We start from the raw sequence: 22,808 nt of genomic DNA, 5'->3' as shown, positions 1-22,808 counted from the left end.
ACGCCGAACCTGTTCTTGGCAAAAGCTCATCATAGTCAAGAATCTTAGTTTTAGACCACGATGAGCCTATAATAAGCTATATCAAAACTTTTTTAGGGTATTTAGGGATCTTAGGGTATTTAGGGTATTTATTAGGGTATTTTATTAGGGGGTCTTTTTTTTTGAACACTCTAAGCTTAGGATTAAAATGTGCATATTTTCAGTATACTGAAAATATGTAATTTTTATGAAAAATAAAGACCTCATCATGGTTAAGATGGAAAAGAGTTGTTCCGTATTTAGCGTTAGACCACGCGGAGTTTATTTCAGACCACGCCGAGCTGTAAGCCCTTCTTACCTATAAAACTATATATAGTAGTGATTTAAGGTGTAAAAAGTCTTGAGGAGGATACTATTCAATAAATAATATATAAAAATAATAAAAAATAATAGGGAAGATAAATATTTGATGATTTATTACTATAAAAGCTTATAATCTGTGACAGTAATATTGATGATATTATGTGTATGTTGCCTAGCTAACTACGCGAGGAGGTGACTATGTGGCTAGGTCCGAGATCACGTGATCTCCTTTCACAATGCCACCTGCTGGGATACGTAAATCCAGATATATATTATGTCTCTCCCGTAGGGATATAACACTGGTACAGCATTGCAGTCGTCAAATTGTACCCCATATGACCCATACATTTGTTCAGTGTATAGAACAGGCTCAGTATTAATCAATTACAACTGGCCCTTCTTTATTTTTTGAACTGCGATGCTCTTTCCCTTAATGAATGAGGGATACTAAGACGTAGATTTGCAGGATATTTACCAGGGCTAAGGTACAAGATGGCCGGATAAAGATTCATCCGCTCCTCGGTATTCCCCATCATCACAACTGATAAGAGATGAGTGTGAAACAGCAATACTAGCGCGAACGTATTACCTACCTAGGGAATGAGTATAGTTAGTCACCTGACAACTGTCCTCAATGTATAATAACCCGTCACTACATCATTTCATCATTTCGACTGCCATCTTACGGACTCGTGAACATGGACTATCTACCCCTGGAGGTGAAGCATTTAATTGCTGGAATAGTAAGAACACTGCAATTACCATTTGAAACCAACTAATTCTGGAGCTAGGTTCGCGATGTGTCGTGGGAAACCCTGCGGGCTTTATCACAGGTGAACCGCCAGTGGAACCAGATTACGGCGCCGAGTCTTTATCAAGATCTTACTCTCCGCCTGAAGCCGGACGGGCCACCTCACCGTGTGCTTCAGCTGCTTGACGCCACTCACGTCTTGCCGCATATCAGATATCTCACCCTCGTGGATCGCACCTCCTCGGACCTACGTGATCTCAACGTCGGGAAGTATCTCAATGAGACGAGCCCCGAGAATGTCGATGTCCCTCCCATACTGCGGGCATACAAAGGGGACTGGGACCCGATCATCTCCCTCCTCCAACGGCTGGTGTATCTGAAGCGGCTTCATCTTTTAATGTACCCTTCATACCCGCCGGCACTGCTGGATACCCTAGCGGAGACTCATCCAGACTGTCACGTGTCGGTGTTCTCCGCCAGCCCCAATACGTACCGAGCGGATATCACGCGAAATAAATGGGTCCACTCTCCCGTGGTGAGAGCCGCTTGGATCGTCTACTATGAACATCCCAATGGCCACTTCTACACCGAGCACCCGGATCGCTTTCTGCGGAACATTCTCCGTCAAGCACCGCGGATCAAGCATCTGACGTTGCAGATCAGCGCCACGTCGGGCCCCAGCTCCTATCAGCGATACACCAAGTGGCTGCAGACCCAGCCGTCGGAGGACGATGTCAATACGCATCCACGCGCGCAACTGGAAATGCTTTCATTCCCGTTGATAAGCAGGATGACCGCGCAGAGCCTGCAGGCCTGGTCCGGCGTTACCGATCTGGGATATCTCACCGCGTGGACCGCCGGCGCCATCGAGGATACCGCTCTATTAACAACCATCGCCGAACTGCAACCCTTCCGTGCCCTAAAGCGACTAACCCTCGCCCTGAACTACCCGGAAACCTCTCCCACCTGGCTCCCGGCAGTCAAAGCCATGTTTGACGCCCTCCCACCCCTGACCTATCTCTGCCTGCTGGGGTCCTACCACCCGGAATGGCTCCCCACCGCGATCCTGGACCGCCACGGCCCAACGCTAACCGAGCTGCAGCTGCACAGGCCCCGACCCCAGTTTCAGAGCTACGAGCCCTACCGACTCGCGCGGAAGGGGCAGATTGCTCCAATCTGCCCTACGGACGTGATCGCCAACATGGCTGCCTGCTGCCCTGTCCTCCAGACGCTGCGGATCACCGTGCAACGGCACCGGGGTCACTCAACCGAGACGGCCGCTTACGACGCCCTGGGCCGTTTTCCAGCCCTCCATACGCTGGACCTTCACCTCAACTGCCTTCCCGTGGTGGTCTCGGGTCAGGAGAGCCCGTTCCCCCCACGGGAGCTCACTGCGTACGAGCGCCAGACGATCCAAACCTGGCAGGGCAGCCTTGCCAAGTGGACGGTTCGGGACACCGCGATCAACAGTGCGTTCGACGAAGCGCTAGCTACAGCGATATTCACACGCATCTGGGGCCAGACAATGGGGAGATCCCTCCGAGTGCTCCGACTGCACCCCCTCTCGGGCCAGTCTGGGCAGTACCAGGGATCCACGGGCATCACAGCCCATGTGCTGCTCGGAGGCGGGGATTACCACCAGGAAATGGGTGGCGCGTGGCAGGTCGAGTGGGATGCAGCCACCGGGATGCGAGTGGAAAACCGGTTCAAGTCAAAACGCAAACCGGGCGAGAGGATGCGAAGTATGGATTTAGAGATCTTCGAGTCTATATGGCCGTCGGATCAAGAAGAAAAGACCTGGCCTATGAAATGGTGTAGCTGGCCATTGCAGTGAAGGTTATTGAGTTACTACCAGTGTATTACCGTGTTGCGTTATTCCTGGTTTATAGGTAGATATTTTTGTCTTCATAATATACATTAATATATAATTTAGCATTAAACAAGAGGTAATCCCTCTGGCTTGACTTCTATATAGGAAAATACCACAGCTAGTACTAGTTAATACTATATATACTAAATATATATATTTTAGATGGCAAGCTACTAGTGTAAATTAAATTTAATTTACCTTTTAATAATTACTGTGATATTTTCTCTCCGTACTATAGACTAAACTATAAAAAATTATATATTAGTCGTCAGATTTTTATATAATTCCCTATACTCGTGCTAGTAATAACTGACGAGAATAAAATCACTTCTTTCTATTCTAAAATATAGTAATCATATTGATAAAAAGTTGAAAAGAAATGAGAGGACAGAAAGGTGTAGAATATTTGGAACAGGTAAGTGGTATGTTCTTGGGGTCATTGAGTTAGTGGTTATATACTCCGAGGGATGGTCTCCGGGACTCGATACACGAGAGGTGTGCGAGACTCGAACTTGTTTTTCCTGGCAGGAGAGAACGCTTCGCCAAAATCGGAGAGTAAAGCCTTAGCCTCCGCAAGTGTAAGCTCTTCACTTGCCTCTCCAAGCCAGACGGGCAGAATTGCATGGGATAGAACACTTGAAAAGATCTGTTTACCATCAAAGCGGATGATAGTCTTCGACTCGGGTTCACCATACAACTCATACAAGTTTTCATCCAAGAGCTGGTCAAAGCCAGGAAGGACCGGAATGAGAATGTTACCAAAGTGGAGGTCACCATAAGCATAACCTTGCGCATGTATGTATTCAACGGCCAGTACCAACTATACTACCAAGGCCCTCGCCACTTCTAGCCTAAAGAGGCGAATGTATGATCCATCTTTGGCATCCCAAAGACTCATCCTCGCGGGATGTGTCACGTAACATGCATGAGTACCATTTGGGCCTTGGATCTTGAAGGTATCCAAGATCAAGGGTATCATTATTTTGCTTAAATCATTACCTGAACGCTGTCGCGATCTGGAAAGGAAGGAAAGTACCTCAAGTTCGTGGAGATCCGAGTCTGCAGTACACACTTTAATAGCGACGAGCTTATCAACCCTTTCATCGCGAGCCAACTAATTGGTTGAGTACGAGCCATGACCGAGTTTATAAACGACCCGATAGCGACCGTGGAAGCGATCTCCAATTGAAACGGGATGGTAACCTCCTTCTCGGTACCGTTCCAGTTTCTCTACATCCTCGATGGGGATGTACAAATGAGGCAGCGTGGAGACTTTGGACTTCCTGGACAGATTGGTGAACGTGGAGCGCGGGCATCGAAATAGCTGACGGTGCAGCAAGGCCCCTAGTTCCTTATTACGGGTGGGACGAAGTCGAAATGGAAACGCGGGCGAATAGAAAGACCCCAGGCGAGGGAAGAATAATCTGCCCATCGCCTGATCTGTACATTCCAGAGGAAACAGGTGGTTTCGGCGCGTAACAAGCCATGGTTGAAAGGTGCGGGAGGCCGCGCGCCAAACGCTTGGGGTCCGCGCCGGGAGACCACGCGGATTCTCTCCAGCCACCGTGGCGAGGCACTTACTCCTACTTCTGCTACCATCGCTGCTGGCGTTCCATAGCGAGACGTTACTTAAGAAAATCCGGAACTCGATGTCCTAATGTGATGATGATGGGGGTGACTGAAAATTCCGGTATTCTCGTCATGGTCTTGTGCGTAGAGTCCTGGAGGATCTCCTTCCTTAAATCCACCAAAAACAGTCACAACGCGGGATACCAGTGACAAAGCGTTCGTTAGGGCCTGTGAAGTTATGCGATTACATCAATCGGACTTTCCAATGCTATCGATCTACAAACCCTTCATCCATACAAGCCTTCTGCTTAGGATGAAGCAGCCTGGGGAATTGGCCACTCCTTGTCCTCCCCCTGACCCTCCAACCAGGGCAAGCATGCCTGGTACAAAGCCTTGAGTTCCCCCCGGCCCTGACCCACGAACTTGTCAAAGAGCTCCCTGTCAAAGCGCTCGATGAACGCCAGGTGGCAAGACAACAACAGATCCACAAACCCGGGGGTTTCGCCTTCAAAAAACGGGCCATTCTTTCCCTCCCGTCCCTGCAGCATCTGGATCAGGGTCGCGGACTCCTTCTCCAGCAGCTGCCACAGCTGGTCCAGCGATTCCTGGTCCGTGGGACGCACCTCCGCCAGCGGCTTCCCAAAGTGCGCCGAGCGCGTCTCGCGGAAATACTCCTGTCCTCGGGGATCCAGATGGTCCACCACGCGGGGGATGATCAATTGCCGAAATCCGGGGCCGTGGAGAGTGATAATCTTGTTCACGGCGAGGAGCAGCGCGTAGCTGGCGTCGCCGGACGGGAACAGCGGCGGAGACGGAAACACCTGGTCGAGATGCAGGACGATGGGAAGCGAGTCCATCATGGCGCCATGGGGGTTGGAGGTCACCGAGGCCTTGTGGATGATGGTTGGCAACGTGTAGGGGATGCCCTGCTCATTGGGCCCCAAGCCTAAGCCGGTCACGAGGGGCTTGACATCGGGGTAGGAGATCCAGCTCTGGGTATACGGGATGCCCTTGAAATTGAGCACGGTGCGCACCTTCAAGGTGTTGGGGGACCATGATTTGGAGGGACCTGGGAGATGATTAGAGGCGGCGGGTCCGATGATTGCGGGGCAGCGGGCAGCGGGCAGCGGGCAGACCTGGGAAATCGGAGTAGAGGTCGAAGAAGTGGACGGGCTCAGCGTCGGCCATGATGGGAATGAGTTTGTCTGATGAATACGAAAACGGTTCAAAAGGCTTGGTCCAGAAACCCCAAGAGAATCCGTGCCTGCTCGGCCGTCTTTTAAAGATGGGTGGCTAATTATGCATCGAGTCGCCGTCGGTGGGGAAAGCGGGTTAGATTTGGAAACAGCTTACAAATCAACGATCGGGGGTGGGGGGGGCCTGACTCTTTCCCCAAAGCTTACGGTGGCAGACAATGGGCAGTCGCATATATCCAAGTGAGTGTAATTAGGTCCCTATAAACACGACGTCCTCTCTCCATTAATCCTATATCCCGCGGACTGCTCCAAATCTCGCTGACAGGTCCGAACCATCCTGCCACATCTGCCCTGAACATCTGGACTCCTGGGAGATCCCCTAGTGGGTGCCCGCGGCCCCCCAGGCTCCGCCTCCGGCACCGGTGGAACCTCCGGCTGCGAACGTGCCCCCGGATGGGCCATTGCCGCCCGCGACTATAGAGTAGAAAACCGTTAGTTGATAAACATCTCGACTTCTCGGGGGCTCACTGACAACCACCACTGCCACCCTCCTGTCATTATGTGTCAGCCAAGAGATTCAACCGTAACCTGAGACACAATTGCTATCACTTACCGCGGGCCATCCCCCGGATGATCCTCCATATCCGCCGGCGCCGTGGTCTCCGTTTAGGCCTCCACCCAGGCCTCCACCCAGGCCTCCCCCAAGGCCTTCGCCTGAGCCTTCACCGGGACCCCCTCCGAGGCCTCCCCCGAGGCCTCCACCCTGATTTCCGTTGTGGCCCGACTGGCCATTGCCATCCCGGCCACTGCCCTGTCCCTGTTTCATAGTGCATCCGTCAGTCGACAATGCACTTGGGACAACACTTGCACTACTTACCGCGAGAAGTGCATTCACACCATCTACAACATCAGTCACCGTATCCGTCAGTTGGCGTTTGCCCCCTAAATTGAGAAAGTGTCAGTTCCGGGATTCCCTCGGGTATCAGGACCCACTCACGGCCAGAACCAGAACCCTATTCACGCGATGTTAGCGGGGATCATTAATCAGTCTCTCGTCCTGGATACTTACACCCAAAAGGGCGTTGAGACCTTTTCCAACATCAGTTAGTGTATCGGTCAGTTGACGCTTGTCGTCTAAATTGAATTCCTGTTAGATCCTGGAGACTCTTGGATATATCGGGGCCCACTCACGACCGGATTCGGGACCCTAATCACACGATGTCAGCAGGAAATATCAGCGTTATTTGGTGTCTTAATACTTACAGCGACCAGGGCGTTAACACCATCCCCAACATCAGTCAAGGTATCGGTGAGCTGACGCTTACCACCTAAATCAAAACCCTGTTAGTTCCTGGAAGGGGTCTTCTCTTCCCGGCCTATGAGTCCCGGATACTTACGGGCAGTCGGGCTCGCAGCAGCCATGCTGGCAGCAAAGAGACACAGGACAACTGAAACCTTCATGGTGAGCGGTGTTTCCGGTAGATTGACACAGTGGAACCAGGATGTGTGATTAAGCTAGGAGCAGTGATCAAGGAGACTGGACTAGAAGACCTGATGATTGCAGTGGTAGAGGTATTGAAAGTCGAGGACCAACCGCCCTTTTATACCTTCTCGAAGCTCGGGGATCGATACAGAATGATGCAGCTCTTTCGGACCTATCTAATACCCGCAATTGCCACCACTAGAGTACATCAGACGGGGATAGTATGGTCGTACAAGTTTCCAATTATTGTCGGGCCTGCCTGCAAGAGCCCACAATATCGGTCGGGGCATAGCCATGAGATCCCGTGTCATCTAGTATCGGCGCCATGTTTTCAAGATCGCGAGATATTGAGAACATATCTTGGGCAATTCCAGGAGTGCATCTATTAAACATCCCATGTTATCTTACTGAGTTGCGGTATTCGACTCACAGTCACTACTTCATCACTACCCGTCTGTCCTATAGCTTCCAATATCGTTTGATCTCAACGGTAAGATCCACAAAGCTTGAGGCACAAAAGGTTTACCTCCAAGTAGTGTCGGTAACCGATAGGTGCTTGGTTATGCTCCAAAAGGCTACTAATAACATACGTATCATAGATTGATCCGACTGGGGATAGGGGATGCAGTTGCACCAGCCATTAGTAAGTGGCAAAGATTTACTTAAGATGCCGCATTCCCTTCATGGAGAATTTGAAATCATGGTGAAGCAATATGCTAGTCAATCCGTGGCAAATGACCTTAATTGAAAGGGTAATCGAAAAGCTATCGGTGATGGATCCAATAATGGGATGCATGTTCTGTATCAGATGACCCGCCGGCCGCAAAGCCCTCCCTATCTAAGCACCGGCAGAGCACCCGCAAAGGCTTGAGCTGCAGCTAATAACAGTCATGCATAGACCCATGCTAAGACAGTACCAGGAACTGCAATGTTGATCAATGGCTCCTTGAATCGATATCTTGTCCATTCTGGAGAAAGATCGAAGGTGCGCTGTACCGACATCACAACTGCATACGGTAACCAGGGAGTCACAACTGCCGATCGATCGATCTTCAAAACTGAGGGGTCTTACCGTGCCACTGCTCAGGTACTCCATCTTTATCGCCGAGCGTCTTTGGTCTACCTCCTGTGACTCAAGTTTTTTCCTGACACCTAGCACGTAGAATTTAAATACTGCCTGTGCTATCATCAAGTGGGGCTGTGGTTTAGTGGTATAATATTCCCTTAGCATGGGAGAGGTCCGGGGTTCGATTCCCCGCAGCTCCATTTTTTGGTTTTTTTCTTTCTCTCCCGCGGCTAGCTTGGAACCAACTTCTCTTTGAACATAGTAAATTGTTTCTAAGCTGAAGCGATTGAAATCTCAGCTTTGATGTAGCGTCTCCTTGTGCTCCGCCCTTCAACTCGTTCCATATCTATCCTTACATCTGGCTGGGTTCTTTCCCGCGAAGTACACCGCTCAAGTTGCGTCGAAAACTGGTCGGAATAGAAGTGACTTGCGCTGGGAGATAAATATATAATGGTCGGGGGGTAGGAAGTTCCTGGACCCGACTATTAGGGGTGGAATGGGTCAAGGGACTGTTCAACTATAGTACTATGTGGATCGGTATGATTAGGACGGATGATGCAGCTTCAATGTGTTCCCAGACCCCGTTGAAAGATAAGAGAATAACCTAGTGACTCTAGAAGAAGCTTTAGGATCTCATAGGTGTCCGTAGATAACAATGTACCCAATCATCGTGATGCAGACATTCTAATCGTGGGTCGATTCATCTAACTCTGACAGTCCTGCTTAGGAATATGATTAGGTCTGCAATTCGAGTTAACAGACACCGTAGCAAAAGATCGCTGGATCCATTGTTTTCACACCATTTCTGTCCTCGACCAGGTCTCGACTCGATTCTCGAGAAGGCAGGAGTGGGATACGGTGTCTGCTGTGGCACTCGCATATCTGCTGCCGGTCCCCTTCTCTGGGTCAATCTATCAAGCTGACTATTGCCGACCACAATCCCATTAGGTGCGGCGCTTCATGATAGCGAGCATTTCATATCCCATTAACCCGATATCATCCTCCGGGAGATACACCGAGAAAGAAGAATTGTGAAAGCATGGCTCATAATCAGCCCAATCCGCACGTGGCCCTAGCCACACGATCAATTGGACTGAACCATTGCCATAGGTCTCCAGATACTTCGTGACGAGCTTCGGTTCTCGTGGGTAGACAAACATCCAAGCTGCCGCTTGAGCGGCGCCAGCATGCAGATCCCATGTGCCGCCGACAACGTCTATGTTTTCTTCAGGGAGATAGCGATTGACCGACAAAGCCACCTCAACGCCAATGATTTGCGTCCTCGGATGACGATATGCGATCAGTGCTTCCAGGAGACCTGATCCACAGCCCACGGAGATCGTGAAGGCAGGTGTCGGGGGCAGAAGCTCGGCTAGATGAGCGACCAAGGTACTGGAGATATCCAGACAGCAATCCGGAAATGCCTGGGGGGATGCGGTGAGTTGGTGGGAAATGGCGGCGATGTCCATGATTTTGGTGGTGCCAAGCCATTGCAATATGTGTGGGGAGCAGAGATGCAAAACCACAAGCAATTTGCCGGGGACCGTTCGGATCCGGATTTACCATCATCCGCGCAGCTTATCGGTGGGGCTTCTCCCCTGGCTTCACAGCGAACTGGAGCATTCATCAAGCACCTGGGGCATCGTCTAAGTGAGGCCTTGGAATCTTGCAATCTTTTGCTTTGGAAACTCTTTGCGTGCTGCAACTCTGCTCTATTGGACATTTTGATGCCATGCAGATCTCAGGACTACTTGAATCTTCATTCCGGTTGAAATGACACTACGGATGAGTCCGATCTCTCGGATATATATAACTAGTAGTAGTTAGCGGTTACGCAAATGACACAAATGAATATCGTAGGCGACCAACCTCATCGAAAGAACTAGAAGGAAGGACTTTCGATAGATTCTGCTCTTCACCTACGAGTCAAGATGCCACTGATAACGATCGACCAATCACTCCGCACCATGGCCAGTCAAAGCCGACTCGGTCCAAAACCCCCCGGTCAGCCAGCCGTACCCCGCATCGGACCCCTCTCAGCGTCGCCCATTCCTCCCTCCTCTCACCTTTCTGCTCCCTTCCACTGCAAAAGTACCATCCTCGCAAAACATGGCCATCTTCCACATAGGTGCGTATCATCCCGGGCACCCGGTGCGCGACCGAGACTAACAGGGCCAAGTCCTCTTCCGCCTGAAAAAGGGCGTCTCGGCCAGCGACGTCGAAGCCTGGAACGAGCTGGGCAGAGGCATGGTCGGGAAGATTCCGGGTAAGGCCACCACATTCAAACCACGACCAAGACCAGACCAAGACCAAGATTAACGAGTCGTTCTTGATTAGGGTTGCGCGAACTCCACATTAACGCCCCGCTGGCGATGACGGCCTCCCGAGCCAAGGGATTTGATATGGGCTTGGTGGCCATCCTGGAGAAGCCGGAGGATCTCCAGGTTTATGCCAATCACCCGGACCACTTGAAGTGAGTGCTCCTACTTGTATCCGTCGGGGTGGTGCAGTGTGCTTCTGAAAGAGCTCAACTAACAGTTGTTTAGAGTGCAAGAGCTGCGGGAGAGCTTGTGTGACGATGCCCTGGCGTATGATTTAGAGTTTTAGATGTGATGCTTAGTGAAATCTTACAAGCTGGTTGATGAGTGCAATCTGTTTAGGCTGTAGTAGCCAGTGATCAAGCTGGGCGGCCCGGGGGCTCCCCCGGCCGGGGGGGAAGGGGAAGGGCCACTAAGAATAGCAGTTTCTCCTATGTAGATCCTTACTGAATAGACTGGATTAATGTCACCAGGTGTCTCGACCTTCCTGGACAAAGGTCCTGAGGCCGGGGTAGTCTGGGTGCACCCACTATTTGTCATTCTTGGGTCTTATCCCTTGCGGGATAAGGGACCCCGGCATTCAAATACCCAACCACAACCATCATCGATACACAGCGAGTCATAAGCGTCTAGACGGTCCCGGTGGCTGCCATTCCCACGGAAAGAAGCAACGGACGGCCAAATAAGCAATCATATCACGACCAATCAAGCATGCCGTGGAAGCTTAAGGCTGCCAATCATCCACCCGCAGGCATACGACACCGCCATTTGCACGGGAAAACTCCGGGATTGGAACTCGGGGAAAATGCGGGACTGCGATCTAGCATCAGTGTTGGGATAAGATTTTCTGCTTTATTTGTTACCAAACATTGTCCGGTGTACAACGCACACCATTGTCAGACCGCTAGGCAAATCCCTGTCGTGAGCGCAACTGACAGCCGAGCCCACAACCGATGTACTGATTACGGTAACTGCCACAATCTGCAGCTGCTGAAAGCACTATCCCCTGGGTATTTGACAGGCAGCGGTTGCGTGTCGGGGACACCTGGACGTGGGGAACCCCCAGCTGCACTGCGTGGGGGTGCGCATGGGGTCTGGGGGAATGCGGAGGTCGGACTTGGGCCGATTCGATGGCAGCAGGGATCCTGGGTCTCCCCGGATGAGGTCTACTGAGGGATGCGGTCGAGTGTCTCGGTCATTGGCCGCCGGGATGATCGTCGGGGGAGAAACTGGGCAATCTATCCGATGGCGGTCGGGCTGGACTGTGATCATGACGAAACACCGGCAGGACGATGCGGGGAATCGCAGCATTGTTTGTGCTGGACGATATATAAACCATAAGCCAAGTGCAATGAATAGTCTAGTCGTATAGGGCAGACCAAGTAAGCATGTTGTCCCTGCGAGGAAAGCCCTTAGTCTACCTGGTGACCATCGTCAGCTCAACCGGCTTCTGCCTGTTCGGCTACGACAATGGCCTCATGGGCCAGGTCATTTCAGAACCCAGCTTCCTCGATGTGGTGGGCAATCCGGACGCAGCGGTGCAGGGCTTTGCCGTGTCCTCCTACGATGTCGGGTGTATGTTTGGGGCGCTCGCCGCGCTGGTCATCAGTGAACAGATGGGCCGGAGACGCACCATCCTGCTGGCCTGTGTCGTCCACCTCATTGGGGACGTCCTCAATGCCTCCTCCTACTCGCTCGCCCAGTTCCTAGTCTCCCGAATCATCCTGGGCATGGGTCTCGGTCTCTTCACCAGTGCCTCCCCCGTCTGGCTGGCCGAAACCGCCACCGCGCAGATGAGAGCCGTCATGGTGGCTGTCCAGCTGACGTTCCTCATCATCGGCACCAACCTGGCCTACTGGGTCGACTACGGACTCGGATTCCTCGACAACGAGATCAGCTGGCGCGTTCCGTTTGCCTTGCAGGCTGTCTATCCCATCTTGGCCTTTGCCTTCACGCTGTTCCTGCCGGAGTCGCCCCGATGGCTGGCCGCCCACGGCCAAACCGAGGCCGCCGCCGTCGCGCTGTCGGCGTTCCGTGATCTGCCCGAGGACCACGAGATGATCCGCGCAGAGCTGCAGGATATTGCGTCGGCGATTGCCCTCGAGGCCGACGGGGAATCCTGGGGCGCCCTCTTCCGCCAGGGGCCCAGCAAGGTGCGCACCCGCATCATCATCGCCTGCGCCGCCAACGCCATGCAGAGCTACTCAGGGATCAACTTTGTCGAGTATTATTTCCCATTCATCCTGACCAATTCGGTCGGCCTCAGCACCAACATCGCCAATCTGGTGGCAGGCTGCTCGCAGGTCTGGTTCCTGCTGTCCTCCTTCCTGACCTGGTACTACATCAACAAGCTCGGGCGACGCCGCCTGTTCTACCTGGGCAACATTGGCATGGGCTGCTGCATGGTGGCGGTGTGCATCACGCTCTGGAAAGACACCCACACCTCCGCCATTCTCACCATCATCTTCTTTTTCATCTACCTGTCCTTCTTCACCTGGGGGTGGATGTCGAACATGTGGACGTATCCCGCCGAGATCGTGCCGTTGCACGTGCGCGGCAAGGCGATGGCGCTGTCGGTGATCTTCCAATTCGCGAACCAGTTCTGGACCGTAGAGATTGCGCCCGTGACCATCGACAGCATCGGCTGGCGCACGTATATCATTTGGGCCGTGCTCAATTTTGCCTGCTGCGTGGTGGTGTATCTGTTCTTTCCCGAGACCTCGGCCCTCACCCTCGAGTCCGTCGATTTTCTCTTCTCCTCGTCGCGCAATATCCGGGAGGTGGTGGCGCGCAGTGAGCAGCTCTGGTCGAACCACTACCATCTTGAGGTGGGAGCGGCGGCGGCGGCGGCGGCGGGGAGCGATGGGAAGGAAAAGGCCATGGAAGCGGGGGCGGCGCAGGTGTCGCATGTTGAGGGACCGGCGCAGGAGTAGGACGGATGGTTAAGTAGGAGTTTAGTTTTTGCGACATTTTGATCGTGTGAATTGGAACCACTGGTTGGGAACTTTCTTGTTAGTGCTGGAGTAACATGACACATGTATACCATGCTCTCTTTTAGGTAGAACGCGGTCTACTGAGCAATGCCCTGGCAGTGTTCCCCCCAGAGCATCGATGGCTTCCTGGAGATAGACACCTGAGGCAACAAATCAGCGATCGGGGGCCGTCGGCGGTCGGCTGTCTGCCACCTCACATCGATAACCAAGAGACCTCGCACAATCTCCAACAAGGGTGCAGACCGCTCAGGGGCACGCAGATGGACGCCGCAAATTTGACCTGCGAAGAAGAGACCCCAAGGTGACAGGTCTGCCGGGGTGCGACGGAGGAAGCCGTTTTACCAGACTGGCCCCGATCGGATCGGTGATTCCCTCGAGTACGTTCCTGGAAACGAAACCCGGTCTAGCTTGTCTGTATCAATACCATCCCAGGAAGCCGGAGCGATGGCGGGTGTCGTTTTATGGCTCGCAAAGAAAGGGGTCGAGAACCGACCGGCACACGAAGGTGATCCGATTGTAATCTGGACGAACTAGCACCAATTACAGGGTCCAACCTAACTCTCGCCAGCTCTCCTCATGGACCACCGACTTATTCGAGATGTGCCTGCGCGCAGGACTTGGCCCAGTAACCTCGCGGCCAGATGACTTGTCATCGGCGAAGACAAGGGGCAGCGGCTACCCTGCCCGACAATCTAGTACCAGAGACATCTACTAGTATCCCATAAGAAGACTGGAGGGGTGACTTATGTACCCCTGGGTCCCATGGTGGGATCCGCGGTCGGAAAGGGTCTACCTACCGGGGCAGCCAATACTCACGGATCTGCATCGAGCAGGGACGCGGTCTTAGCGATATGATCTCGGGGAATGATCGCTCGTTGCGGTCCAAGGAGGTGACCGGTGAACAGGACTTGGAACTGAACCCCCAGGGATTCCTCCTGGAAGTCCGGGGCATGAGTACGGCTAGCCCAACGGATACGTCCGGATGCGAAATCCACGTCCCTCAGCGTATTCTCGGGGGTATGGCCATGGCCATTACCGGCGCGATGTCGGGCCGAGCCGGCACGGCGCCATCTTGTTTGTGACAGCGTGCGACCTGAACAAGGCCAGGACGGCTTGGACAGGAATCCTGGAGCCTGGCCGGGTATCACTAGAAAGTATCTGGAGGATTGCCGAAGTGATGCGGGGGCTGATGACCAGGAGGCGTTTTGGGGTTGGCTCGAACCTTACCCCTGTCGATGTGGATCTCCTCAGCCCAGCCCTGAGCGATCATTCCATGCTGCCTGATGGTGCCGACTGCCGGTCTTGCGCCAGGCGCAGCCCTGTGAGGATTCCACGTAACATCGATCCTTTGCATCACCATAATGCGGGATTACCACATCGTCACGGTCCAAGTTTCATGATTCTGCCCACGCCGGATGCGCTTGCTGACCGACACCATGGAACCGTGGAGGGAGGGTGAAAGATGCCTCAGGTGTCGAAGATAAACGTCACGATGACTTCAGAAAGTGGACCGGGTGGCCACGCCTTAAAGCTTGGCTGTAAAGCTTGGCCTCAAGGATTTAGATTCCTCTCCTCCCATCTCTAACCTCTACTACCTTTAACTCTTCAACCATGGCTCCTGTCAGGTCAGCCCCGACCTCCCCGGCCATCAAGCACCCCTCCACTGACGACGACGCCAGATTCCGCCACGACCCCAGCTGGTCGTATCAGCAAGGCCTGTCCGGCTCCATGCTCAAGGCCTTTCTCCGCACCTTTACGGCCCTGCACATGAAATGGCCCCTATCCCTCAAGCCACACCATGAAGGCGAGCGATTTGTGTTGATCCCCCCCGCCCAGCCCGAGTACTACACCGGGGTGATGGAGGATCCCGCCGTCCGGCCCGAGACCATCGGCGCCACCTGGTATCCCGACCCATATTCCCCTCAGACACCACTCCCCGACGGGCAGCATGTCATCCTGCATCTGCACGGAGGCTCGTATATTCTCGGGGACGGCCGGACCTCCTCCTGTAACTTTCTCGCCAAGACCCTCCTCGAACAGACCCCATCCCGCTATATGCTCTGTCCGCAGTACCGATTAGCGTGCAATCATAATAGCCGTTTCCCGGCTCAGCTGCAGGATGCCCTCGCGGCATATGTTTATCTCATTCACACGCTCCAGATCCCACCATCCCGCATCGTGCTGAGCGGGGACAGCTCGGGCGGACACCTCGTCCTGGCGCTTCTCCGCTACATCGGGGAGTACAACGACCCGGAGCGGCTGCCCGCGCCCAAGTGTAGCTGGGCCTGGTCGCCGTGGTGCGACGTCCCAGCGGCGGTGGATCCCAGTGCCTGGACGCACAGCGACAACTACAAGACCGAATACATCCCAGGGTCCTTCCCCGCCTGGGGGGCGAAGCAGTTCCTGGGCGATGGGCCCATCACGGAGCAGGTACAGCCGTATGTGGCTCCGCTCTGGCATCCATTCGTCGTCCCCTCGCCGGTGCTCATCATCACGGGCGGGCGGGAGGTCCTCTGCCAGGACCACGAGAAGCTGGCACAGGAATTCCAGAAGCTCGAGGGGAACCAATCGCGCATCGAGCTGTTTGTGGAGGGACGGGTGCCGCATGATGTGCTGATGATCGGGTGGATTATGGGGTTCAAGGATGAAGCGCGGCATTGTGCCATCGGGGCGGGGGAGTTCTTGCGACGCGTGGAGTCCCCGCCGGGAGCGAGTGGGACCGATGCCAGAGCTGGATGGGTGTCAGGATGATTGTCTGCGGCTGAGCGATCTTGGTTGTATCCCAACATGGAACAGCAGGCTGTCTGTGTGAGAATGTATATTTGAATCTGCGATGGTCTTTTGCTCCCCCATTTGTCTTACCTCATGTTGCGGTCTCTGCTAGCTAGGCGCGTGTCGCATTGAGTGCTGCACCACAAATTGATAGATTGAAATTCACTTCCGGTAGCATCGAAGGGATACACTGAGAGGAGACGGTCTGCTAAATAGATTCTGCCATGTAAATGAGCACGATCTCCTTGCCGCACTCAAATTGTAGGATTCTTCACACGCTCTGGACAGTTCGAGTACTATTTATCCCCTAATAGGTGACAGGTCATGCCCGGAGGAGATTGGGGACCTTGGGGTCGGCCGCAGAGGCATGACTTCCACCTCCCCGAACCTTCCTCCCCTCTCTGCTTGCCTACAAAGACACGACACGACAATGGACTGGCAACCATATTTGCTGATCATTCTACCTCATGGTAACATCTCATCGGCTAAGTACAGATTCTAATCCCTTCCTCAACCCAACCCTTACTATACACCCCCACTAACTCATCCCCCTCGACTCACAGATTTGCCGACAACACCCCCGCCTTCTGCGCTGTATAGGTCGCAATCAAATCCATCAACGCGGGCGAGAGCACATCATATGTCTCGAGCCCTAACGACTGAAACTTGCCTCGCACTTCGCCCATGCCTTGTGGCGGAAAGCCTTGCTCGATAATGGACGACACGAACCCGGCAAACTGAGGCTCCTGCCACCCCGCCTGATCGGACAGCTCGGCATGCACAAAGTCAAGGCCCTTGAAGGGGTGGTCCTTTTCGATGCGCCCGTACAGATGCACGCCACACTGCTTGCACGCATACCGTTGAATGGCGGCGGTCGGGTCGACGATGGCCAGCTTCTCGCCGTGGGCCGTTACGGAGAGGGCGTCGCGGGGCACAACCCCGACGATGGAGAAAAGCGACCCGGCGGGTTTCCAGCACTTGGAGCAGCCGCAAGCATGGTTATGGGCGACATTGCTGGCCAGGGTGACGGTCACCCGGTCGGAGGAACACTTGCAGTACAGCTTGCCGCCAGGGAAGTTGGCATCCCCTTTGGTGATGCCGTTGTTGAGGAGGGGATGAAGGGAGGGTGCCATTTTGATTTTCGAGGTTACCACGAGGATCGGTTATAGTAAGGAGTGATGGATGAAACAGTCTTTGTGAATTTCTGCATGGTCGATTGTGTGCAACGCCAACCTCTATATACGGTGAGAATGGCAGGGATGCCATCGCCATGGAGGGGCAGTGGCATTCCCCTCTTCTCTGGCCGTCCCCTCGTGCGGGGAGAGCTCGGCGGGTAATCCGGGCGGGCGCGATGGCATCATCCTGCGACGGGGAAATTATTACTCGTCTAGGCTGGTGGGCCCGGCTGCGAACCGAACCGATTGCGCCCTGTCAGCGCTGCAGAGTACCGGATACTGCAATTCTTCCCAGGGATGATCGGGACACGGAGCCGACGCCGGATTGCGTCCCGAGGATGTACACCCCTCCTACTACCGTTCAATTCATCCTGTCATCTGTTGAGATATGGCGACAATACCTGTCCATCGTCCCGCATAAAGCGCATTTCCACACTTTACCTTCCAGGTGGCTCGCGCCCGGTATAGGAATTCCCCGACACCAACCACTACGTCGCAGAGGGAACCGTACGGAAAATCACCGAAGATGTCCATTCTCATCTAGTATCTCCTTCATTCAACTTTGACACCTATTCTAAAGGTGCCCCATTAATTATCACCTCGCCAAATGCACACTCGTTGTCAGCGGCGTATTCGCCAATTGTCGAGATCAGACCCGGGAGAGACGCCAGGTTTGTCTGAAGATAAACAGCCGACAGAATCACTGATTGAATGTGCTTTCCAAAAGCAGCTGGCTTACCCATTATCGTTGAGATAATCCGCTAGTAGGAGTGCCTCATTGCACTGTCAAGGTTGTGGGCAGCCGACTCTCCATATCCTCTGCCGTGGCACTCCCCGAATTCGGTCCGTGATTTTCGCAAACAGCCTGTTCAACTCCAAACACCCAATGCACTGGCCATGATAATGGGTCAGCCTATTGTACCATCTGGGAGCATCCTCACCCCGCAGCACCAACCCAGGGACCTTGGGCAACCCGGCCCGCCGTGCAGCTGGGCCAGGCCAACGACATTCCTCCTAATACCTCGTCTGAAAAGCCAGAAACTCGTCGACATTCTTGTGCATCGTCATGGAGGTATCTCTGATGTCGCTTCATTGGGTCGAAAGGGGATACTTGAGGACAGGCTGATATGGCGCGTTCGGCAGGCCGCGGTCGCCACGAGCCGGGAACAGGGGGCGCCCTCGGGAAAAAAGCGCGTAAGACAAGGCACTGTCAAGGAAGTGTCTTCGCGGGGAGGGCTATGGATCGAGAAACGTGCTCGGAAGCATGGATGCGAGCGGGCACAGGGACGCCGTGCCGGGTCGAAATTCTCACTTCCCAGGGTTGCACTTGGGTAGAGGCCTACAAAGTGTGAGTGCGGCTGGGGATGCTGGGACTCTGAAGAGGCCGCCTTCTCCTACCACAAGTTGATTGGATGGAGCATTGGGAACAAGTTCTTGCATCGCTTGCACAGAGGTCCCATGGCACGCCACTAGTACAATCACAGGTCGACCCACATCGACAGGTCCGTTGGCGCATCATCGTAGGATAAAGCTGGGGAATGCAGCTTCCACCCAGGCAGGACCTGCCTCAGGATCAGCGGGTGGCGCACCACTCCAAGTATGACTTAACCTCTCTCGTCATCAAGCTAGTCGCTGGCTCGATCACTGTCCGCGAAAGTGGCCGGCTGCTCTCGGCGCATTCTGGCCCCCACGCGTCCACTGCGGATCGTCCCGATCGTACCGCTCCGTGGAAGCCATTCATTGGCTATGCCCCTGATCGCACCAGGATAGCTGGACGACCGGGCCCGGTGGAATGGATCTAGCATGCCATGGGCCTATGATATCCCTCGGGCAGCTGTTGCCGGGAGCAGAACACGGCCGCAGTGAAGGAGTAGATACCAGCCTGGCTAATGGGGTCCACAATACAAAAGCGTCGGCTCGTTGATTGGAGCTGGACAGCTTCCATACATGCAAAGGCATTCGTCAGCATGGAAGCGTGCAGATGACGTCGCAGATCACTTTATGTTAGCGCCGACCCCGCAGAACCCCCTCCCGGCCAAGCGCAACACCTCGGTTTTGCAGACTTCCTCAAGTAGGTCATCTTTCATTCCTGCTGAGTCGCCTCTCATCAGACCTTTGCCCCTGCTCCAACCATGGGATCCATTTCGCCACCGACAGTTTCCCCCTACCGGCCCACCCCCGCCGATATCACCATCAACAACCACCAAGCAGGCGATCCCGATCGGATTCTCTTCCAGAATGTCCTCATTCTAGATTCGACTGGGAGCCTCCCTTATGCCGGTGACGTGCTGATTCAAGGTGAACGCATCGTGGCGGTAGGGCAGGTTGACCCGGCTGCCGCCATGGGGGCCTTGGTCATCGAGGGCGGAGGCCAGAAGACCCTGATGTCGGGCCTGGCGGATGCACACACGCACCTTAGCTTCAACAACGCCATCACGACCGAAGAATTGACCACCATCCCCCTGGAAGAACATGTCCTCGCCACGGCTCGGTCGGCCAAAACCTATCTCGACTGCGGTTACACCATGTGCTTTGGGGCTGCGGCTGCCCGGCCTCGACTGGACATTGCTATCAAAGCATCCATCAAATCTGGCCAGATCCCCGGCCCCCGAACCCTAGCCAACGTTCCCGAGATCACCACCACGGGCGGTGCCATCATCCCCGATATCTCGCGGTATGCGGACGGGCCACATGAGATGCGTAAGGTCGTACGGGAGTTCATCGAGCTGGGGGCAGACAACATCAAGCTCAGCATGACGGGCGATAATATCGTGGAAAATATGCCCAGCGAGGAGACTTATTTCACCCTCGAAGAAACCGTTGCCGCGGTTGAAGAGGCTCACAATCGTGGGAAGCGCGTGTGTGCCCACGCCAGGAGTGCCGCCTCGGTCAAGCTGTGCCTCACGGCGGGGGTCGACGTCATCTATCATACCAGCTACGCCGACGAAGAGTGTCTGGACATGCTGGAGAAGAAGAAGGACTCGGTGTTTGTGGCGCCCGCAATCAATCTGCCGATTGCCACCTGTTCGGGTGAGGCGACCCCCTATGGCTTCACCGTCGAGATGGCCGAGAAGAAGGGCGTCAAGCATGAGGTCGAGGCGGCATGTAAGGCCATGACGGAGATGCACCGACGCGGCATCCGCGTCATGCCGGGCGGTGATTACGGCTTTGCGTGGGCGCCGCACGGCACGTATGCCAGGGACTTGCAGCACTTTGTCGAGCGGTTCGGCTACACGCCCATGGAGAGCATCCTGGCGGCCACGGCCTTGGGCGGGGAGATCATGGGCCACCCGGAAGAGTTGGGCAAGGTGCAGCCGGGATACTATGCCGATGTGATCCTGGTGGATGGCAATCCTCTGGAGGATATTACCATTCTTCAAGACACCTCGCGCCTGCATGCGATCGTGATCAACGGTTGTGTCCATAAGCTCGTCAGCGTGTCGGATACTGCTGACCGAAAATGATGACTTGCCATTGACACTGTGTGACAATGCCGAACTGGGACGCATGGCTGCGTGGTAATTTGATGCATGACTTGCTTTTGTTAAGTTGATACTTTGTGAGAAATGAGATATGCACCCCATTCAAAGTTCTCAAGCAAGGGCATGTGGATGCGGTGATCATGTTGTAGGCGCTGTGGCGTCGGTAAATGTCCGGTCGTCGGTGTGTATTGCTCAACTCGTATAGCTCTCCGCTGCCTGCAGTAGCTACCAGCTGCCGAATGCAATCTGGTCCAGACCGGTACAACAGCTACCCAAGTTCGAGTGGCAGAATCTGGCTCCATTCAACGTAAGCAACATCCTCGTCATCCGGGAGAACACTGTGTCAGCGCATTATCGATCGACAGAAGGGAATGAGGCTGTGATGCACTTCTCTGACAGGGACAGGTTGATGGTGAGATTGTCACTGGAAGTTCTAGACGGGTGATCTGCACTGGGAACATCGGATACCAGAGTCTCCGCTGTTTAGAATGCAGTTTCCTCGCTCTCATTCGCCGGAGGGCCAATGCTGACAGCCACGCCCCAGGTCCGGACGGATTTACGTCTTATGTCCGAAGGTACTTGGTATACACACAGAACAGTATGAAGCCCTCTGATATAAGAATGAACAACTTCTTCTTCTTTTGAAATTGGTGTACGCAATAAACTGATCCAGGATCACTATTCACCCCCTTGACCATGACCCCCACGATTGCCAACCGATCAGTCGGCCCGATAGGGTTCGGCCTCATGGGTAGGTCCTCCCAACCACCACGAGTCTTGACACTGACATGACATAGGACTGACCTGGCGCCCCCAGCCATCCTCATATGACGACGCAGTCAAGGTGATGAAACGCGCCCTCGACCTCGGGGCCAACCTCTGGAACGGCGGCGAGATGTACGGCCCACCCAACGCCAACTCCCTGCACCTGCTAGAATACTACTTCACCCAGTATCCCGAAGACAGCGACAAGGTGATCATCAGCATCAAAGGAGCGGCAGGCGCCCACGGCCCCGACGGCAGCCCAGAGAACGTTCGCGCCAGCGTCGAGAACGGCCTGAAGATCCTCGACGGCAAGGCCTTTATCAGCATTTTCGAACCCGCGCGCATCGACCCCAACACTCCCATCGAGACCACCATCTCCATCCTCAGCGAATACGTCAAAGCCGGGAAGATCGGCGGCATCGGCCTCACCGAGTGTAACGAGCAGACACTGCGTCGAGCCCATGCCATCCACCCAATCACCGCCGTTGAAGTCGAACTCTCGCTCTTCTCGACTAACCCGTTGCATAACGGGGTCGCCGAGGCCTGTGCCGAGCTGGGAATCGCCCTGGTCGCTTACTCGCCTCTTTCGCGCGGCTGGCTGACGGGGCAAGTCCGCTCGCTCGATGATCTCCCCGCCGATGATATCCGGCGTCTGTTCCCTCGGTTTCAGCCTGAGGTGTTTCATCTCAACTTGAGACTGGTCGAGGGTTTGGAGCAGATTGCTGCAGAGAAGAAGGTGACTCTGGCTCAGACGGCTCTCGCGTGGGTGCGAGCCCAGAGTCGGGCCTCCGGTGCGCCGCTCATTATTCCCATTCCGGGATGCACCACTGTTGCCCGTGTGGAGGAGAACTTGGCGTCTGTGGAGTTGACGGCTGAGGAGGTGGAGAGAATTGCGGTTATCTTGGAGGAGATTCCGGTGCATGGGAAGAGGTATCCGGAGATGTGGGAACAGTATAATGATTTGTGAATGTGTAGTTCTGGATTCAATGCTAATTTTTTGAAATGTATCAGAATGTTAATGGGTTA

At 54.3% G+C, this 22,808-nt stretch overlaps 14 protein-coding genes and 1 non-coding gene across 15 annotated transcripts; 9 read left to right on the top strand and 6 right to left on the bottom strand.

Annotated features, from left to right (window-relative positions):
* Window positions 1–1,034: 1,034 nt before the first annotated feature.
* BO80DRAFT_505224 (uncharacterized protein) lies at window positions 1,035–3,150 on the top strand (the record flags this gene model as incomplete). Its single annotated transcript, XM_025724471.1, has 4 exons — window positions 1,035–1,085; window positions 1,134–2,835; window positions 3,027–3,039; window positions 3,126–3,150. Exons 1-4 carry the CDS (start codon window positions 1,041–1,043, stop codon window positions 3,148–3,150), a joined length of 1,785 nt encoding a protein of 594 aa, XP_025571169.1. The 5' UTR covers window positions 1,035–1,040.
* Window positions 3,151–3,353: 203 nt separating this feature from the next.
* Window positions 3,354–4,230, bottom strand: BO80DRAFT_483789 (uncharacterized protein). Its single transcript, XM_025723445.1, has one exon. It carries the CDS (start codon window positions 3,756–3,758, stop codon window positions 3,408–3,410), a length of 351 nt encoding a protein of 116 aa, XP_025571168.1. The 5' UTR covers window positions 3,759–4,230; the 3' UTR covers window positions 3,354–3,407.
* On the bottom strand, window positions 3,574–4,450 carry BO80DRAFT_483783 (uncharacterized protein; the record flags this gene model as incomplete). The annotated part of the gene is made up of 3 exons (XM_025723444.1): window positions 3,574–4,077; window positions 4,120–4,246; window positions 4,410–4,450. 3 exons carry the CDS (start codon window positions 4,448–4,450, stop codon window positions 3,784–3,786), a joined length of 462 nt encoding a protein of 153 aa, XP_025571167.1. The 3' UTR covers window positions 3,574–3,783.
* A 166-nt stretch (window positions 4,451–4,616) lies between these two features.
* Window positions 4,617–5,817, bottom strand: BO80DRAFT_391163 (glutathione S-transferase family protein). The gene is made up of 2 exons (XM_025717174.1): window positions 5,669–5,817; window positions 4,617–5,601 (listed from the first exon to the last, which is right to left on the bottom strand). The coding sequence occupies exons 1-2, from the start codon at window positions 5,718–5,720 to the stop codon at window positions 4,841–4,843; spliced, it is 813 nt and encodes a 270-aa protein (XP_025571166.1). The 5' UTR covers window positions 5,721–5,817; the 3' UTR covers window positions 4,617–4,840.
* Window positions 5,818–6,016: 199 nt separating this feature from the next.
* On the bottom strand, window positions 6,017–7,189 carry BO80DRAFT_468345 (uncharacterized protein; the record flags this gene model as incomplete). The annotated part of the gene is made up of 9 exons (XM_025722926.1): window positions 6,017–6,202; window positions 6,261–6,279; window positions 6,342–6,545; window positions 6,606–6,670; window positions 6,726–6,741; window positions 6,798–6,862; window positions 6,920–6,935; window positions 6,992–7,056; window positions 7,126–7,189. 9 exons carry the CDS (start codon window positions 7,187–7,189, stop codon window positions 6,108–6,110), a joined length of 609 nt encoding a protein of 202 aa, XP_025571165.1. The 3' UTR covers window positions 6,017–6,107.
* A 1,216-nt stretch (window positions 7,190–8,405) lies between these two features.
* Window positions 8,406–8,477, top strand: BO80DRAFT_t269. Its single transcript has one exon. It is a non-coding gene; the product is annotated as a tRNA-Ala (tRNA).
* A 733-nt stretch (window positions 8,478–9,210) lies between these two features.
* On the bottom strand, window positions 9,211–9,878 carry BO80DRAFT_216936 (uncharacterized protein). Its single transcript, XM_025714357.1, has one exon. The coding sequence runs from the start codon at window positions 9,744–9,746 to the stop codon at window positions 9,222–9,224; it is 525 nt and encodes a 174-aa protein (XP_025571164.1). The 5' UTR covers window positions 9,747–9,878; the 3' UTR covers window positions 9,211–9,221.
* Window positions 9,879–10,386: 508 nt separating this feature from the next.
* On the top strand, window positions 10,387–11,123 carry BO80DRAFT_496790 (uncharacterized protein; the record flags this gene model as incomplete). Its single annotated transcript, XM_025724044.1, has 4 exons — window positions 10,387–10,405; window positions 10,457–10,543; window positions 10,615–10,750; window positions 10,824–11,123. The coding sequence occupies 4 exons, from the start codon at window positions 10,387–10,389 to the stop codon at window positions 10,882–10,884; spliced, it is 303 nt and encodes a 100-aa protein (XP_025571163.1). The 3' UTR covers window positions 10,885–11,123.
* Window positions 10,964–11,876, top strand: BO80DRAFT_216896 (uncharacterized protein). Its single transcript, XM_025714356.1, has one exon. It carries the CDS (start codon window positions 11,307–11,309, stop codon window positions 11,766–11,768), a length of 462 nt encoding a protein of 153 aa, XP_025571162.1. The 5' UTR covers window positions 10,964–11,306; the 3' UTR covers window positions 11,769–11,876.
* BO80DRAFT_428824 (general substrate transporter) lies at window positions 11,680–13,739 on the top strand. The gene has a single exon (XM_025720333.1). It carries the CDS (start codon window positions 11,984–11,986, stop codon window positions 13,526–13,528), a length of 1,545 nt encoding a protein of 514 aa, XP_025571161.1. The 5' UTR covers window positions 11,680–11,983; the 3' UTR covers window positions 13,529–13,739.
* Window positions 13,740–14,032: 293 nt separating this feature from the next.
* BO80DRAFT_468341 (uncharacterized protein) lies at window positions 14,033–14,679 on the top strand (the record flags this gene model as incomplete). Its single annotated transcript, XM_025722925.1, has 3 exons — window positions 14,033–14,104; window positions 14,157–14,302; window positions 14,394–14,679. The coding sequence occupies 3 exons, from the start codon at window positions 14,033–14,035 to the stop codon at window positions 14,668–14,670; spliced, it is 495 nt and encodes a 164-aa protein (XP_025571160.1). The 3' UTR covers window positions 14,671–14,679.
* A 250-nt stretch (window positions 14,680–14,929) lies between these two features.
* BO80DRAFT_428821 (alpha/beta-hydrolase) lies at window positions 14,930–16,558 on the top strand. The gene is made up of 2 exons (XM_025720332.1): window positions 14,930–15,213; window positions 15,268–16,558. Exons 1-2 carry the CDS (start codon window positions 15,200–15,202, stop codon window positions 16,337–16,339), a joined length of 1,086 nt encoding a protein of 361 aa, XP_025571159.1. The 5' UTR covers window positions 14,930–15,199; the 3' UTR covers window positions 16,340–16,558.
* A 237-nt stretch (window positions 16,559–16,795) lies between these two features.
* On the bottom strand, window positions 16,796–17,594 carry BO80DRAFT_428820 (S-(hydroxymethyl)glutathione synthase). The gene has a single exon (XM_025720331.1). It carries the CDS (start codon window positions 17,491–17,493, stop codon window positions 16,918–16,920), a length of 576 nt encoding a protein of 191 aa, XP_025571158.1. The 5' UTR covers window positions 17,494–17,594; the 3' UTR covers window positions 16,796–16,917.
* A 1,993-nt stretch (window positions 17,595–19,587) lies between these two features.
* BO80DRAFT_428818 (uncharacterized protein) lies at window positions 19,588–21,145 on the top strand. Its single transcript, XM_025720330.1, has one exon. The coding sequence runs from the start codon at window positions 19,668–19,670 to the stop codon at window positions 20,997–20,999; it is 1,332 nt and encodes a 443-aa protein (XP_025571157.1). The 5' UTR covers window positions 19,588–19,667; the 3' UTR covers window positions 21,000–21,145.
* Window positions 21,146–21,679: 534 nt separating this feature from the next.
* BO80DRAFT_496785 (aldo/keto reductase family protein) lies at window positions 21,680–22,749 on the top strand (the record flags this gene model as incomplete). The annotated part of the gene is made up of 2 exons (XM_025724043.1): window positions 21,680–21,768; window positions 21,815–22,749. Exons 1-2 carry the CDS (start codon window positions 21,714–21,716, stop codon window positions 22,747–22,749), a joined length of 990 nt encoding a protein of 329 aa, XP_025571156.1. The 5' UTR covers window positions 21,680–21,713.
* Between the last annotated feature and the right edge of the window lie 59 nt (window positions 22,750–22,808).

The sequence above is a fragment of the Aspergillus ibericus genome (genome assembly GCF_003184845.1).
Source record: "Aspergillus ibericus CBS 121593 unplaced genomic scaffold BO80scaffold_52, whole genome shotgun sequence".
Taxonomy (NCBI): Eukaryota; Fungi; Ascomycota; class Eurotiomycetes; order Eurotiales; family Aspergillaceae; genus Aspergillus; species Aspergillus ibericus.
This window is presented reverse-complemented; position numbering and strand designations above follow the sequence as displayed.

What these genes read in the sequence shown, in the direction of transcription:
- BO80DRAFT_216936 (XM_025714357.1), bottom strand. Translation starts at nt 9,746, where the DNA reads ATGGACATCGCCGCCATTTCCCACCAACTCACCGCATCCCCCCAGGCA.
- BO80DRAFT_428818 (XM_025720330.1), top strand. Translation starts at nt 19,668, where the DNA reads ATGGGATCCATTTCGCCACCGACAGTTTCCCCCTACCGGCCCACCCCC.
- BO80DRAFT_216896 (XM_025714356.1), top strand. Translation starts at nt 11,307, where the DNA reads ATGCCGTGGAAGCTTAAGGCTGCCAATCATCCACCCGCAGGCATACGA.
- BO80DRAFT_428820 (XM_025720331.1), bottom strand. Translation starts at nt 17,493, where the DNA reads ATGGCACCCTCCCTTCATCCCCTCCTCAACAACGGCATCACCAAAGGG.
- BO80DRAFT_483789 (XM_025723445.1), bottom strand. Translation starts at nt 3,758, where the DNA reads ATGCGCAAGGTTATGCTTATGGTGACCTCCACTTTGGTAACATTCTCA.
- BO80DRAFT_428824 (XM_025720333.1), top strand. Translation starts at nt 11,984, where the DNA reads ATGTTGTCCCTGCGAGGAAAGCCCTTAGTCTACCTGGTGACCATCGTC.
- BO80DRAFT_391163 (XM_025717174.1), bottom strand. Translation starts at nt 5,720, where the DNA reads ATGGCCGACGCTGAGCCCGTCCACTTCTTCGACCTCTACTCCGATTTC. An exon ending in CCTCTACTCCGATTTCCCAG is followed by an intron (nt 5,602 to 5,668) that starts GTCTGCCCGCTG and finishes ATCATCTCCCAG; the next exon opens with GTCCCTCCAAATCATGGTCC.